The sequence below is a fragment of the Typopeltis vanoorti genome, chromosome 6, assembly GCF_054136105.1.
Source record: "Typopeltis vanoorti isolate ZY-2024b chromosome 6, IOZ_Tvanoo_1.0, whole genome shotgun sequence".
Lineage (NCBI taxonomy): Eukaryota > Metazoa > Arthropoda > Arachnida > Uropygi > Thelyphonidae > Typopeltis > Typopeltis vanoorti.
Genome location: NC_143554.1, coordinates 80,678,346 through 80,691,449, shown reverse-complemented (window position 1 = coordinate 80,691,449; position 13,104 = coordinate 80,678,346). Strand labels below are relative to the sequence as shown.

At 34.6% G+C, this 13,104-nt stretch overlaps 1 protein-coding gene across 1 annotated transcript in view; it reads right to left on the bottom strand.

Moving 5' to 3' along the window:
* The window catches only part of LOC150105628 (sodium-coupled monocarboxylate transporter 2-like), a 69,432-nt gene that overhangs the window by 23,071 nt on the left and 33,257 nt on the right, over positions 1 to 13,104 (bottom strand). The window contains exons 7-10 of the mRNA XM_090394953.1: positions 12,416 to 12,545; positions 12,164 to 12,252; positions 4,331 to 4,446; positions 2,818 to 2,885 (exon numbers count right to left, since the gene is read on the bottom strand). Coding sequence (XP_090251079.1) covers positions 2,818 to 2,885; positions 4,331 to 4,446; positions 12,164 to 12,252; positions 12,416 to 12,545 — 403 coding nt within the window. The remainder of the gene's footprint in view (positions 1 to 2,817; positions 2,886 to 4,330; positions 4,447 to 12,163; positions 12,253 to 12,415; positions 12,546 to 13,104) is intronic.

The window sequence follows — 13,104 nt, the reverse complement described above, 5'->3', positions numbered from 1 at the left end:
TGGGATAAACAGTTATGAAGATTTAAGCTAATTTGGAAATCCTACCCCTTCCTGATATATTTGCAACTGAACATTAAACATTATCGCACTTTGGCGATTTTACCCGTTAATGGATTTTTTTTACCCGCTCATTGTGAGCATTGAGGCTGTATCAGCTTTCTCTTGCGATGGAGGATTTCGGTTTTTTATGTTTAAAACGATCTGAGGGCTTGTAGTCCGCTGCCTGTCGAACTAGCTGATTTGGGTGATTATCCGTGATTGTGAAGAATTTCTCTGCAATGCTTGTCATGTAGGTCTTAATATCTGGAAGATTGGCTTCTTGATGTAACTGGATGTTTCTGATGAACCATGGGGCATTAAATGCCATTCTTAGGCATTTATTCTGTATTATCTGAAGTCTGTTGATGTTGCTTTTAGTCGTGTGACCCCAGGTTGGAGAGGCATAAGTTAGTTGCGGTCTGATTACCGATTTGAAAAGTAAGATTTTGTTGCTTATGCTTAGGAAGCTGTTCCTGTTCAAAAGTGGATATAGCTGTGCTATAGTCTGACTTGCCTTAGTGGTAACACTATCCATATGTGACTTGAAGTTTAGACGTCTATCAAGATGAATTCCCAGATATTTGGTAGAATTGCGCCAAGGGATGATTTTACCAAACATTTGTATGCTTGTATTCGGTTCTGCTTTACGTCTGGTGAAAAGTACTGCAGAGCTTTTGTTTGGATTAATTGCGATACGCCACTTGGTGTACCAATCCTCCATTTCATTGACTGCTCTCTGCAGCTTGATTGTGGCCAGGTGTGGACGGAGGGATCTGGCTATAATGATTGTATTGCCATCCTTGTTTTCAACTTATTTCTCGGATATGCTATCCACTTTATGGGGAATCTTTATTTAGTTACTATACTAAAAAGTGGGTTGTCTCCCCTGCGAAATATGAAATATTCAACTTCCCTCTTTAAAACACATATACAAAATAAATTTTATTTACATTCAGTAATGTTAAATATAATCTTTGATATAGTAAACTTAATTTTTTTTTTGTTTTTCATTTCTTCGATTAATGCTGCTTATCTTTTAAACGTGTTCACGAGACCTAATTTCATCTCATTATTGTTTTCATTAAGTTCGTCAGAATTTTTAATTTTTATTTTTTTCTTCACTTTTGGTGTCTCGTCCCTCTGAGCGTATCTATACTTTTCAGTGAAGCTTTCTTTTCTCTCGTAATTCTTTAATTGAGCTTCTGTTTCGTGGAATAATATTATTAGTGAGCCAGTAACATCATTAAATATCCTTATTCGTAAAGCAACTTTTCAATTGCTTTGTGTTATCTGAAGTGTTTTCGAAATTGCTATTAGGAGAGAAGATTCGAATATTTCTTCTGCCTTAGGAAAAACCTCTTTTTATTTATGGTTGCATTTTATTATCTTTCTGAGTGCATCGATTATTATGAATACACTAAGAAAGAGAAGTTATCTTTTTTCTAGCTTTTATTCAAGTCAGGTCATGTATCCGCTCTAGACGACAGCGAGTTTCTAAAAGAGCTTTAGGACGTTCTCCTTTTTATAGTTCGACGAATTAAGAGATCAACGATTCGCTGAACAGGATTTTTTTTATTTATTATTATTTTTTCTAATGAACGTAAACGAACAGCTTGTTTCTGCAACATATTTTCCTAGCAATACCGAGTAGTGTGCTCGAGAAATTAAGTATTTACACACTCAACAAATTCACTTATGCAGATGGTTTTGTATGTTGTAGTTGGGACTTACTCCTGACAATATCATTTGATCTGGTTTGGTTCAGTTTAGTTCGCATTATTGGACAAAGCAACTCAGAGGCATAGCTTGGGGGGGGGGGGCGTCACGTTGAACTTTTTTGTTAATTTTTGAACTTTTGCAGTTAATTCTAAAATATAGTCTTGAGAACTAATTTCCAAATAGTGTAATACTATTGCGAATTTTCCTCACAATTGCTGTGAGTGTTGCTAGTTGTGAGAGGAGTTTTTCTAAATAAAATTGATTAAGAATTACCTACATTACTATGAAATAGACTTCGCCAATGTCATCGACGATTTTGCTAACAGAAAAGCAAGAAAAATAACATTTTAGAATGTCGAAATTAAAGTTTCACTTCAAAAATAAACATAAGTGTTTTAATTTATTTCCCTATACGTTGTTTTGACTTTTTGTAGTATTTTTGGTGTGTTGAGAGGGGCGGCAAACTCAGAGACCGCTCCGGGCGCCAAAAGCTCTAGTTACACCAGTGAAGCAACTGAGAGGTCAATCATATCACTTCTGCCAATTGCGTGTGCTTTTTTTTTTTTTTTTTGGCTGGTTTAATTGTTTTATGGGATGAAAAACCTGAGTTTCCAGAAAGATAGAAACCCTGCAACTTCCATATGAGATCACAGATCGGGTTCAAACTTTGATCTTTATCCTAGTCAAAGGGCAAATGTCCTCGCTACTACACTAGCGAATATTAACAGCATCATACGTTTCAGTCTATAGATTCACATGGCGCTCGCTGGGGAGCTCACATCTTTTATATAAAAAGTTGACTGCGATCGTAGATGTTTGTGAATGTCTTTAGGTGGTAAACGAATTTCATTGTCCTGTGAGATCACCAACCTGTTATAGAATCCTAAAGTACTTAAAACAGTTTCGGGTTTGGTTTTTACAGCAGGGTAACAGCAGCTTTATTGTACCTGATGTACTGCTGGAAGTATATACTCGTTTAGTTACTCGAACTTTTACTATTCGTCAATAAATTAAAACTGTTTATGAAGATTTCATTTTTTTTCATTATGAAATACTTACTTGCAAAATGGTTCCAAGTTCACGAGCGATAAAAACAAGGGCAACAGTTATTGCTCCATATGCAAGGGCTGCAGAGAAAGGAAAGATATTACGTAACTTGACAACAAAAGCATCCTTCACATATTTACTTCATTAGTAATTATGATAATTATTAATAGCATTAATTATTGTAATTACATGTAATGTGTATCCTCGCAACAACTCGAAGAAGGAAGCTTTTGTCCATCTCTAACGGGATGAACAGAAACTTGGGATTTAAATAAACACCAGGGAACGCCCAGACTTGAGTAAGAAGAAGAGAGCTATTGCAAAATATTTTTTTCTTTTTATTTTGCTAATATAATTTATTTTAAGCTTACACTAATAACATTTCAAAATTTTACTTTTGATATGAGGAACTTGGACTATACGAAATCTGTCAAGGATCCAATTTTTCTGGGAAGCCTACGAAAACCTTGTCGCGTGAAATGAAGATATATTATTACGATAATTGAAAAGTCTGACAGTATAAGTCTATCATATTTTGAATAGCTACACCATTTTCGATACATTACTTTGAAACATAAATTATCATTATATTTTATGCATCGTATGTTTGTTCTTAGCTGGGACAGAATAAAACATCATATTAGCTGCACCTTTTTTGGAGTGCGGCGATTTCATGTTGTGAATTATTAAATAATTATACGATCTCACAGTCAATTTTTACTGGGGGACGGGAGGAGTGCATTTCGTCCCATATTAGCATACTCTTATTTCCTGATTTCTAAGTGAAGTAGGTCTATAAAAATTTCTCGGGCCAACGATTAAATAAAATAGAAAATGGTCCGTGCGGTTAGCCGAGTGGCTATGCGCTTCGCAACCATATGCCTGGGAAAGGAGTGCCCTGGGTTCGATTCCCGTCGCTGACGTGAGGAGCTTAAGGATTTTTCTCAGACATAGCCAAGTTAGCCGTGGACTTCAGGATTTTTCTCTCTAGTTTATCTGGAGTTTTTCCTCTCACAAGCAGGCAAACCGGCCCAGTGAACACGCGCATCGACAGACATAGGAGACACCGAGAGGCATAGGGCTAGCCACCTTATCCTCGGGACGGGTACTGCTTAGAAGGGCTAAGGATAGCTCGGTAACAGGTCACCAGGCCTAATATTGAAGGGAAGAAGAAGAAAATGTTACTGCTACACGATAGATTTTAGTTGAGCTAGTTTAATTGAAATTAATTAAAGCTATACGTTACTAATAAAATAACTTAACATTTTTGCTTAAACAGGTTAAATATTTTATTAATTTTTTTTAAAGCTGGTAAATGCATTTATAGAAAATATAAAAATTTAGGAAAATGTAGAAGTGTTGGAATAAGTAATACAGCAAGCTTCTCGTAAGAGTAACTATTTACCTTAAACTGTTTATGTAAAGAGAACTGAATACGCAAACTGTTAACATTTTTAAAAGAAATGAACTGTTATGAAATCAGTCTCAAATATTTCCTAAATATAAACAAAAAATGTCTAGTTACCCATGATGGTGATCAGTCTCGTAGCCCACAGCTCACTAATGTCCTTTTTTATGTAGGTTTTGATGATATCTTCCAAGGTAACGGCCGCGAGAGAGTTGACCCCAGACGACATTGTACTAGAAGAAAAACAAACAAACAAAGGCTCTAAATTCCACTTTGACCTGTGTCATTCGTTAATATGCGAGTTGAATGTCCTAAACGAGCACATTGCTTCTTATTAATCGTCTTGAAGCACAACCTATTTTTTTGAAATTTCCAAAGATGACTTGGTAGTTTTTTTTTTTTTATAGATTTTTTTTTATCTCAGCTATAGATCAAAGTATTTAACGGAAGCAGAAACATACACTGTTCTCAAAATTATTGGTATGTTTAGAAAAATTAGTTTTAATGCAGAAATAATCATATTTGAGTACATTTCATTTGACACCATTGACCTTAATGGAAAATTTTGATTCCATTCTGACTCGACGTGCAAGGCTCATCGCAAACGCTCTTTAGGTTCTAATAAGAATACTGGGATGGACAAGCGCTAATTTTTCACTTTATTAAATATATAAAGTGTTGACTAAGATTCCTTGCATATAATGAGACAAAATTATTGGTATAATGCGCTTTTGGAATTATTTTCTTGACCTTCTTCGAACTCCTGTTCATATTGTTCGTAATGATGGTGTATATTCGAACAGCACAACGATTTTTCAAGTGATACTTAGGAATGAAAAACGGCTTGATATAGTTAATAAAATATTAAGGATAGAAATTCAAATTAAATGCAATAGAAAACAAGGATTCCTAATTCAAAAAAAGAAAAAAAAATTTGTTTTAGTTTATTTTATATTTAAGAGTTAAATTCTTATTTTGGTCAAAGTGTCATCTATTAAATCTAATTTGATAGTGATATGTTCTTTACTTCCTGAAATATATAATACGAATAATGTGACTCTTAGGAAATCGAGCCGATATCAGCAGTGCTTGTTTAGAGTGTATTGAGATCCGAACTTCAAGTGAAACACCCATATTATATACTACGTAGGAAAAAAAAAAAAAAAAAAAAAAAAACGATTTTACTTTACGAACTGTACCGCTTTAGTATTACTGTCTCACAGAAGTTCACCACAAAACTGTATTTTTGGTTCGGTCAATCAAATATATACAGTGTAGTCTAACAATCTCATTTGTTATACTGTCGTCCTCTGTGTACATAATTACATTTCTGCTGAAGTTATCGCGCGCTGGTGTGTGTGTGTGTCACCCAGAGTCGTATGCTGTAACTCTGTCACTGTTTAACATTATCGATCTACCACTGAAAGTATTCAACAGGACACAATCTGTTCAATTCATCAAACTGAATTCATTAATCAAAGAGCACTTCGAAAGACTTCAAAAATGAATGCGAGTCTCCCTCCCCTTTCCTCCTCCTTTATAGGTAGCATCGTTCAACTAGTTTCTGTCAAATTTAGAATATTGGTTTTTATTGTAGCTTTTTTTTTTAAAAAAAAAGTTATTCTGAGAATTTCAGTCCATTGTGACTAAAATGTACGGGAAGAGAGTTGAACGAAGCCGCTTCTTGTGTAGATAACGCTGCATGTAGCATCGCTCAAATGATTTCGTTGCATTTCAAAATATAATTATTTTTTATTTTGATACCTTATACAAAAGGAGGCGAAGGTAAAGGGTTGCAGTTACTCTGGAATAGTTTACGTGATCTAAAAAAATAAGAGATATCTCATGAAATACATCATACAAGTATAAGCGAGACAAGATCTAAAGGAGATACAAAATTGGCTACCATTTAAAATCAGCTACTTGGCTGACATTGTTTTTATGTCATTTCTGCACACACACACACACACAGCATTTATTTGTAATAGGCTCTTCTACCTTTCGTGTGTGGGAGTGATAGAAAATAAATTCCCATTCACAAAATATTGCAAACAGATAAGCACATGCACCATGAATGGTCTCTGAGTTAGATAGTGCAGGAACTATTCCTGACTATAAAAAAGGAATTTTTTTCAAGCCACTTCGGCTCTCTAATAAACTGTAAGGTATTCTCACACCGCGCGATAAAAATCATCTACACCTAAAATCATTCAAAAACATCCACCCAAGGGAATTTAAAATCACAGATAAAGAGTGGAGACGCTATCCACTTGGCAAAACTAGACTGTCTGTTCTAGAGATTTAAATTCCCTCTGAAAGCCGAACAATATCATATCACAAACAACAACAATCAAAATGATGTTAGCAAAGTCACCGCTTCTCAGTTGTGGCCAACATCTTGTTTCTCAGGAATTGACTTGTTTTTCTTAATGTGAGATGTCTTATGTGAAACTAATTTGCATATTTCTAATAGAAATCATGTTTATTGCTTAATCTCAACGTATCATTATATAAAGAAATTACCCACAAATATTTTCCGAAATGTTTTTTTTTTTTTTAAGTAATTTTTAGCTAATGTACCGAAAATGTTTAATCTACCTTTGCAGTTAAATATAAGTCCTTAATAAAAAAAAAATTAAATAAAATAAAAACCAGTTAATGAGAACATAAAAAACAGATATACAATGGTATATTCCTGTAATAGCGTGAAACGAATGAATAAAACTATCTGCTAAAATGATTAACTCAATTTTAATTCTTTTTCCCTCTCTTTTCTATTTTATTATTTTCTATCTTTTACTTTTCATTTGTTTAAAATTAGCAACCATAAGAAACGAACAAAAACAAAAAAAATTAACGGGTCACTAAATTTAAGTTGTAGAAAAGCTCCTGATAATATATCGTAATGCCATATTTCATAACATTTGTATGATTAATACAATAAAATTGTTTTATTAGCACTGTATTTATTATTATTACTAACACAATCATTTTTATTACTGTAGTTTTTCTTCTTCTTGCGAGTTCCTGTATAAAGACCACATAATTTTAAGATAACACTGTATTAATTGCACAATTCTCAACTAGTTTTGTATAACTTTTTAAAAAAGTACACCTTCGAGAGAGTTTGTCAGTTATTAGCTAAACGACAAGAGACATTTACTGTATCAGAGCTGGAATGGAATCTACCCTTGAAAACTGGTTTAACAATGGACGGTGATGGCATGCACTATATGGAATTATGACGTTTCAAAACAGCGTTCATCATATCCGATGTCTGAGTGGGTGACATTCTTGATGAACAATGATAAGACTTTATGTAAAATGATGCAGTGGTTCTTATTGCATTGGGTAAACATGAGTAGCGTTTCTGTAGTTTCTTTGAATTTTCTGACAAGCATCCGCGTACAGCATTTCTGTTTTCTGCCAGATTACGGGATGACCTTCGTTAGCATGACAGGCCAATCCGGATTTGTGTTTTCTCTTCTCTTCCACATCTTTAACATGATCTGATATGTGAATCTCTCTGGATCGTCCTATTTGAATTACATAACACATATCCCATGAACAGTGGATTTTATAGAAACTTGATGTTTTTATGAGGTGGATTAAGATAGTATAGGAGGATGTAAAAATCTCCAAATATTGCATAGTGGGATGGAAGCTACTTTTATGTCGATATTTCATAAAATTTGTCTGCTACATGTTGGTTATGAAGAAGAGCAACTTCATATTTGTGTTTTTGTTAATTTGTCATTGTCTGGTGGAAGATTTTGTTGATCGTCTCTACCTATATCCATTTTTAGATCGGATGTGATATGGGTGGTATTTAAGTTCTTGTTTCCTCTTCGTTATGTTACAAGAGATGCTAATTATATTTCTTTTCCTTTTTTTTTTGCCTGGGATGATGGTGAGATGAGGCATCAAGGTATTTTCCGGTGTTATAGGCTTTCCGTATACCGCTATACGAGTTTGTTCTCTTCAGAGATCTCTAGGAGTATGTCTAGAAATGGTAAGATCCTGTTGTTTTCAAGTTCAAGAGTGAAACCTATGCGAAGATGTACGCCATTCAAAAGAAGAGAAAACACAAATCCGGATTAGCACATCACACTGCCAACGAAGAAAACAGAAATTCGTATGTGGTCCAAAAATGCTTTGTTCGAAAATTCAAAGAAGCTTCTAAAATGCTACGTACTCCTCTCAGTGAGAACCAAGCAAGACCGTTGTTAGAGTATATTATGCCGCTCCTAAATTCAAGAAATATGTTTTTTTTAAATATTTTTTTAATGGCTGATTTTTGTCATCCTCCAAACTTGCTGCTCCTAGGCATTGCCTTTAGTGGGTTACAACGGCCATGGAACCAAAACATGATTTTCCGTCAAGTCTGGTCATCTTTCATCATGAATATCAACACATCCAGTGTTTGTGTGCGTGAGATTCTTGCAATGGTAAAGTCTCTGTTGTTTTTCAGGTTCAGAGTGAAATGTATGCTAGGATGTAGGCAATTCAGATAGTTTTTGAATTCTTTGAGTTGTTCCATTGAACTGACCAGATGATGAATATATCTTTGACATAACGTAATCAAATTTTGGGGTTACAGCGATAGTTTTATTTATTTAATTTTTTATTTATTTTTAATGATTCCATAAATAATTTGGCTAGACGTGGTGACAGAGGTGAACTCATGTATCATATATTGCATAAGTCAAACAGGACGATCTGGAGGATTTGTATGTTAGAACATGTTAAAGATATGAAAAGAGGCGAAAACTCAAATCCGGATTAGCATAACATACTGCCAACAGAAATGAAGTACGTGGACAAAAACCCCTTGTCGAAAAATTCAAGGAAGCTTCCGAAATGCTACACACACGCTTACTCTGTGCAATGAGAACCAAGCCATCATCAAGAATTAAGTACACAAACATTGGATATGATGAACGTTATGTTTTTAAGCGTGATAATTACAAGTAGTACATATACGTACGAGTTCCATTCCAGCTACTATATGATACAATAAACAAATAAAGCTTTATTTATAATAAAATGTATTATAAAAATATCGCATTATCTGAGACTATTAACTAAAGCCGAAGGTTAACAATTTAGAAGCTGTTACTTTAAAAATCATATATATGATAAAATCAAGTAATAACAGACTAAAAATCTCATATGAGATTTTTAGTCTGTTATTACTTGTTTTTTTATATGAAGTAGTTAAAGTAGTCAAGAATCGGTTTAAACCACGGGACACACACTTGTGGTGTGTCTAGTTTCTCCCTTCTTTACAAGTTTCATTAACCTTGATTTTCATCCGACTGTGCCGAAATTCTTAATAAACCTTAGGCAACATGTGATATAACAATATTTTGAATTGGTTTGAAATCAGTTGTAGGATGCAACCTGCAGACGTGTCTACGGAAGAAGCAACCCGATTCTCATTCCTAAAGCAACATACTAATTGTGCCATAATTGCTAACCATGTAAGCGCCTGTGGAGTAGCAAAAAACTTATTTGACCATTTTCCGGTATTTTCAAAACCTGCTCTACTTCGTTCATTGGACGTATTGCTTCAAATTTAGCAAGATGTGTGTGTGTGTGTCCTGTTGAATCTCTGCCGAATGAAATTGAGAGATTGGTAATATTCAACTCAGAACAGGAGTTATAACAGGTCAAATGCCAGTAATGATTCTTGTAATAAGTCAGTGACTCATAGCACTTGGATTGAGTCACTTCGTGACTTTTAATGACAGTTAATTAAACCTTTTAAATCGTGACCGCTCGAGGTTTATTTGCTGATTTTATCAATCGATAATTGTCTAGTTTAATTAAATGGTGCATATTTACAAAATGTTAATCAGAAAATGCGAATACGAAAAAAAAAAAACAAACACGTTTATTTTAAGATGGTTTAAGATCCTGTTGAATTTGCATTTGGGGACAAAAAGCTCTTAGCTCAGATCCATATAAGATTTTAATGCTTTTTTTTAACGTTAGATTATTGATGATAGATATCTTGCCTGCCTTGTTAGCGTATCCGCTCACCAGGAAAGAGGCTGCGGGTTCAAATCCCGCTATGGGCATGGGTGTTTGTGGTTGTCCTACTAACACACAAAAAAAATCCCCAATGCCCTCATTTGATGCGAAAGTTGGCTCCAGTGCCAATTTTGGTTATAAAAATTGGCATCACTCCTCTTTAAGCTTAGAATGATATCATAAAGAGGAGTGTTTTGCCAAGAAAGATGCCTTATTTAGACTGTCAACGAAGAATTGTTAATTATCTTGAAAATAAGTCTTTTAGCAACTTTAGTTAATAAATATATTATTCAGAGAACATTTGGAACCGATGGTAATATGTCTTACAGAATTCGTAAGAATAATAAACAATAAAAAGTGAAAATATTTGTGCCTTATTGATCAACTCTTAATTGTGCAGTGTCTAAGCAAACTCTGTAAGCTATCAATCACTAAGCCCTTCCCTTCTGAAGGAATGCTGGCTTCGTTGACTTACGGCAGAGGTATGCAAGGCTTCGAGACCAAACTGCGTGTATTATATTGTCTAAAACGAGTTTCCGAGAGAGAGAGAGAGAGAGAGAGAGAGAGAGAGATAAACCTTTACCTCCGTATAAGACTTGCTAACTCATCTTCATTTGAAAAGCTCTATAAAAGTTATTAGTATTTTTTCATCCTAGGTGATATTTGAAACTAGGTTTTCCATTCAAAAAGGGAGACTGCCATTTACTTGGCTAAGTAGATGGAAGGTATAAGCTTAAGAAGCTCACGATCTTGGATTAGAAAGGCGTCCACTGAAAGAATTTACCATTTTTTTTTAAGCATACTCATATTTGTATCAGTAGATAAGTTAAACATTTCAAACTAAAAGCCTTCAAGGTTTTTTTAAAATTTATAATAAATTTGGATATATTTGTATAAATTTGGATATGTGGTTTATTTATTTATTTATATGGAGTTTCCTCCCTTGTCCCTATTGGGATGAGTTGAGCCCCCTCAAGGGGGTTTAAGTATTTATGGCTGTAGATACGTGTGTGTGTGTTCACTGGGCCGGTTTGCGGGATGAAAACCCCCAGATAAACTGGGGGAGGAACCCTGCTGTTCACGCCCCAGGCCGGCTAACTTGGCTATGGCCGAGGAAGATCCTTAAGCTCCTCACGTCGGCGACGGGAATCGAACTCAGGACACTTCTTCCCCAGGCATATGGTTGCGAAGCGCAAAGCCACTAGGCTAACCGCGCGGACTGGATATGTGGTGACAACCGTATTCCTTTGTTCGTGCAGTTATTTCTACAATGTTTTCAGTGCCATCTATCGATAAGTATAAAAATTATAATATATAAATATCAAGATTACTGCTTTTGCTTCCCAAACTTCTGTAAAGGTCCCCCTGTTATTTTGATAGAAAGTTTTTTTCTTCCTTCGTGAAAACTTAGTCCCCCCCCCCCCCTCACAAAATCCAAATAGCTGAAATTCTAGTTCACCAATCAATTAGTCTTTAAGAAAAAAAAAGTTCCTTATTGTTCAAGAATTCGAATCAAGTTTTTTGATTGAAAGATGGCGTTTTTTTTTTTTTACCTCAGATTGTTACTCTCTGCTTGATTCCCCTAAGACCAATGAGACGCTTGTATTATGTCCATAAGTGCCTATGTTCTAAAGCTGGTATGTGGAATGATTTGGTTGTAATTATGAGTTTTAGTAAGATAAATACATGCTTGCCTGCGACAAAGATCGGCTAACTCGGAAACCGACTGAAAAAAACGTCTGAAATAAAAAAGTTCCTCTAAGTAGCGACTAGAATCGAACCTGTGAACGGTCTAGATTATGGTACAAGAAACTTAGCCAAATGTTATATAGGTAACTTTATAGTATCGCAGAAGTCCAAAACAAGTAAAATTATTTCAAAATTATACACTGACGTGCAGTGTAAACAATTTACCTGAGAGATCCGCTGAAAATACCAGCGATGAAGAGGCCTGTCATACCAGGGAGATATCGGAATGTTTCCATTACAAACCTTGGAAACACCTGCAATAGTACTGTTATTAAATTAATATCACAATGGACAGTAATTTATTTAAGCAAGTGAATTTCACAGATACTAAATCATCATGTTATAATTAGAAACTTTATTGTGGTAAGAATATTATCATTGTTTTAACTTATCTTACAGATTCTTTTTTTTTCCTACCTGTTCCGGTGATTTAATGATATTGGTGGTAAGAGGATCACAGCCATAGTAATAAGCAAACACAATGAGCCCAGTCATCTGAAGAACAGCGATCAGTAAGAGAATCGCAGGTAAGTTGATCCATAGAGTTCTGGAAGAAAGTAATGCCGTAAATTATTTGGTGTGGGTCAATAAGATTGAGGCATTTACGGACAACAATCCTTATATTAATTACTTTCTACCATTTATAAAAACTTTTTGTTATTTATATTGAATTGTCTTATCGAGATTATATTGTTTAAATTGCACATGTGGCTTACCTTTTTTTTTTTTTTATTTAGTAAACCGTTATTGTTAGGGACTTATTAATGAAAATGTTTCTAAGAATAAATACTTCGATAAACGAAAGTTTCCACCATTATTAGTTCCAAATACATTAATTATTATTCTCGGGTTTATTTTTGATGGAATAGCCTATCCTCCTGAGGGCATATAAGAGTGGGAAATAAATAAACTCGTTAAGACTTGCTAAACCTAGACAAGCATGGCTCTCGTTCTTCTTCGACCTTGACGCAGGAAATAGGAAAGTTCAAGAGCATGTCTGGAAAACTTGATCCACCAGATTAGATTCAACAACCTTTAATACATAAGTTATTGATATTTGTTTTGGAGAGCTACATACGGCGCAGAAATAAGCAAAAGAATTGATT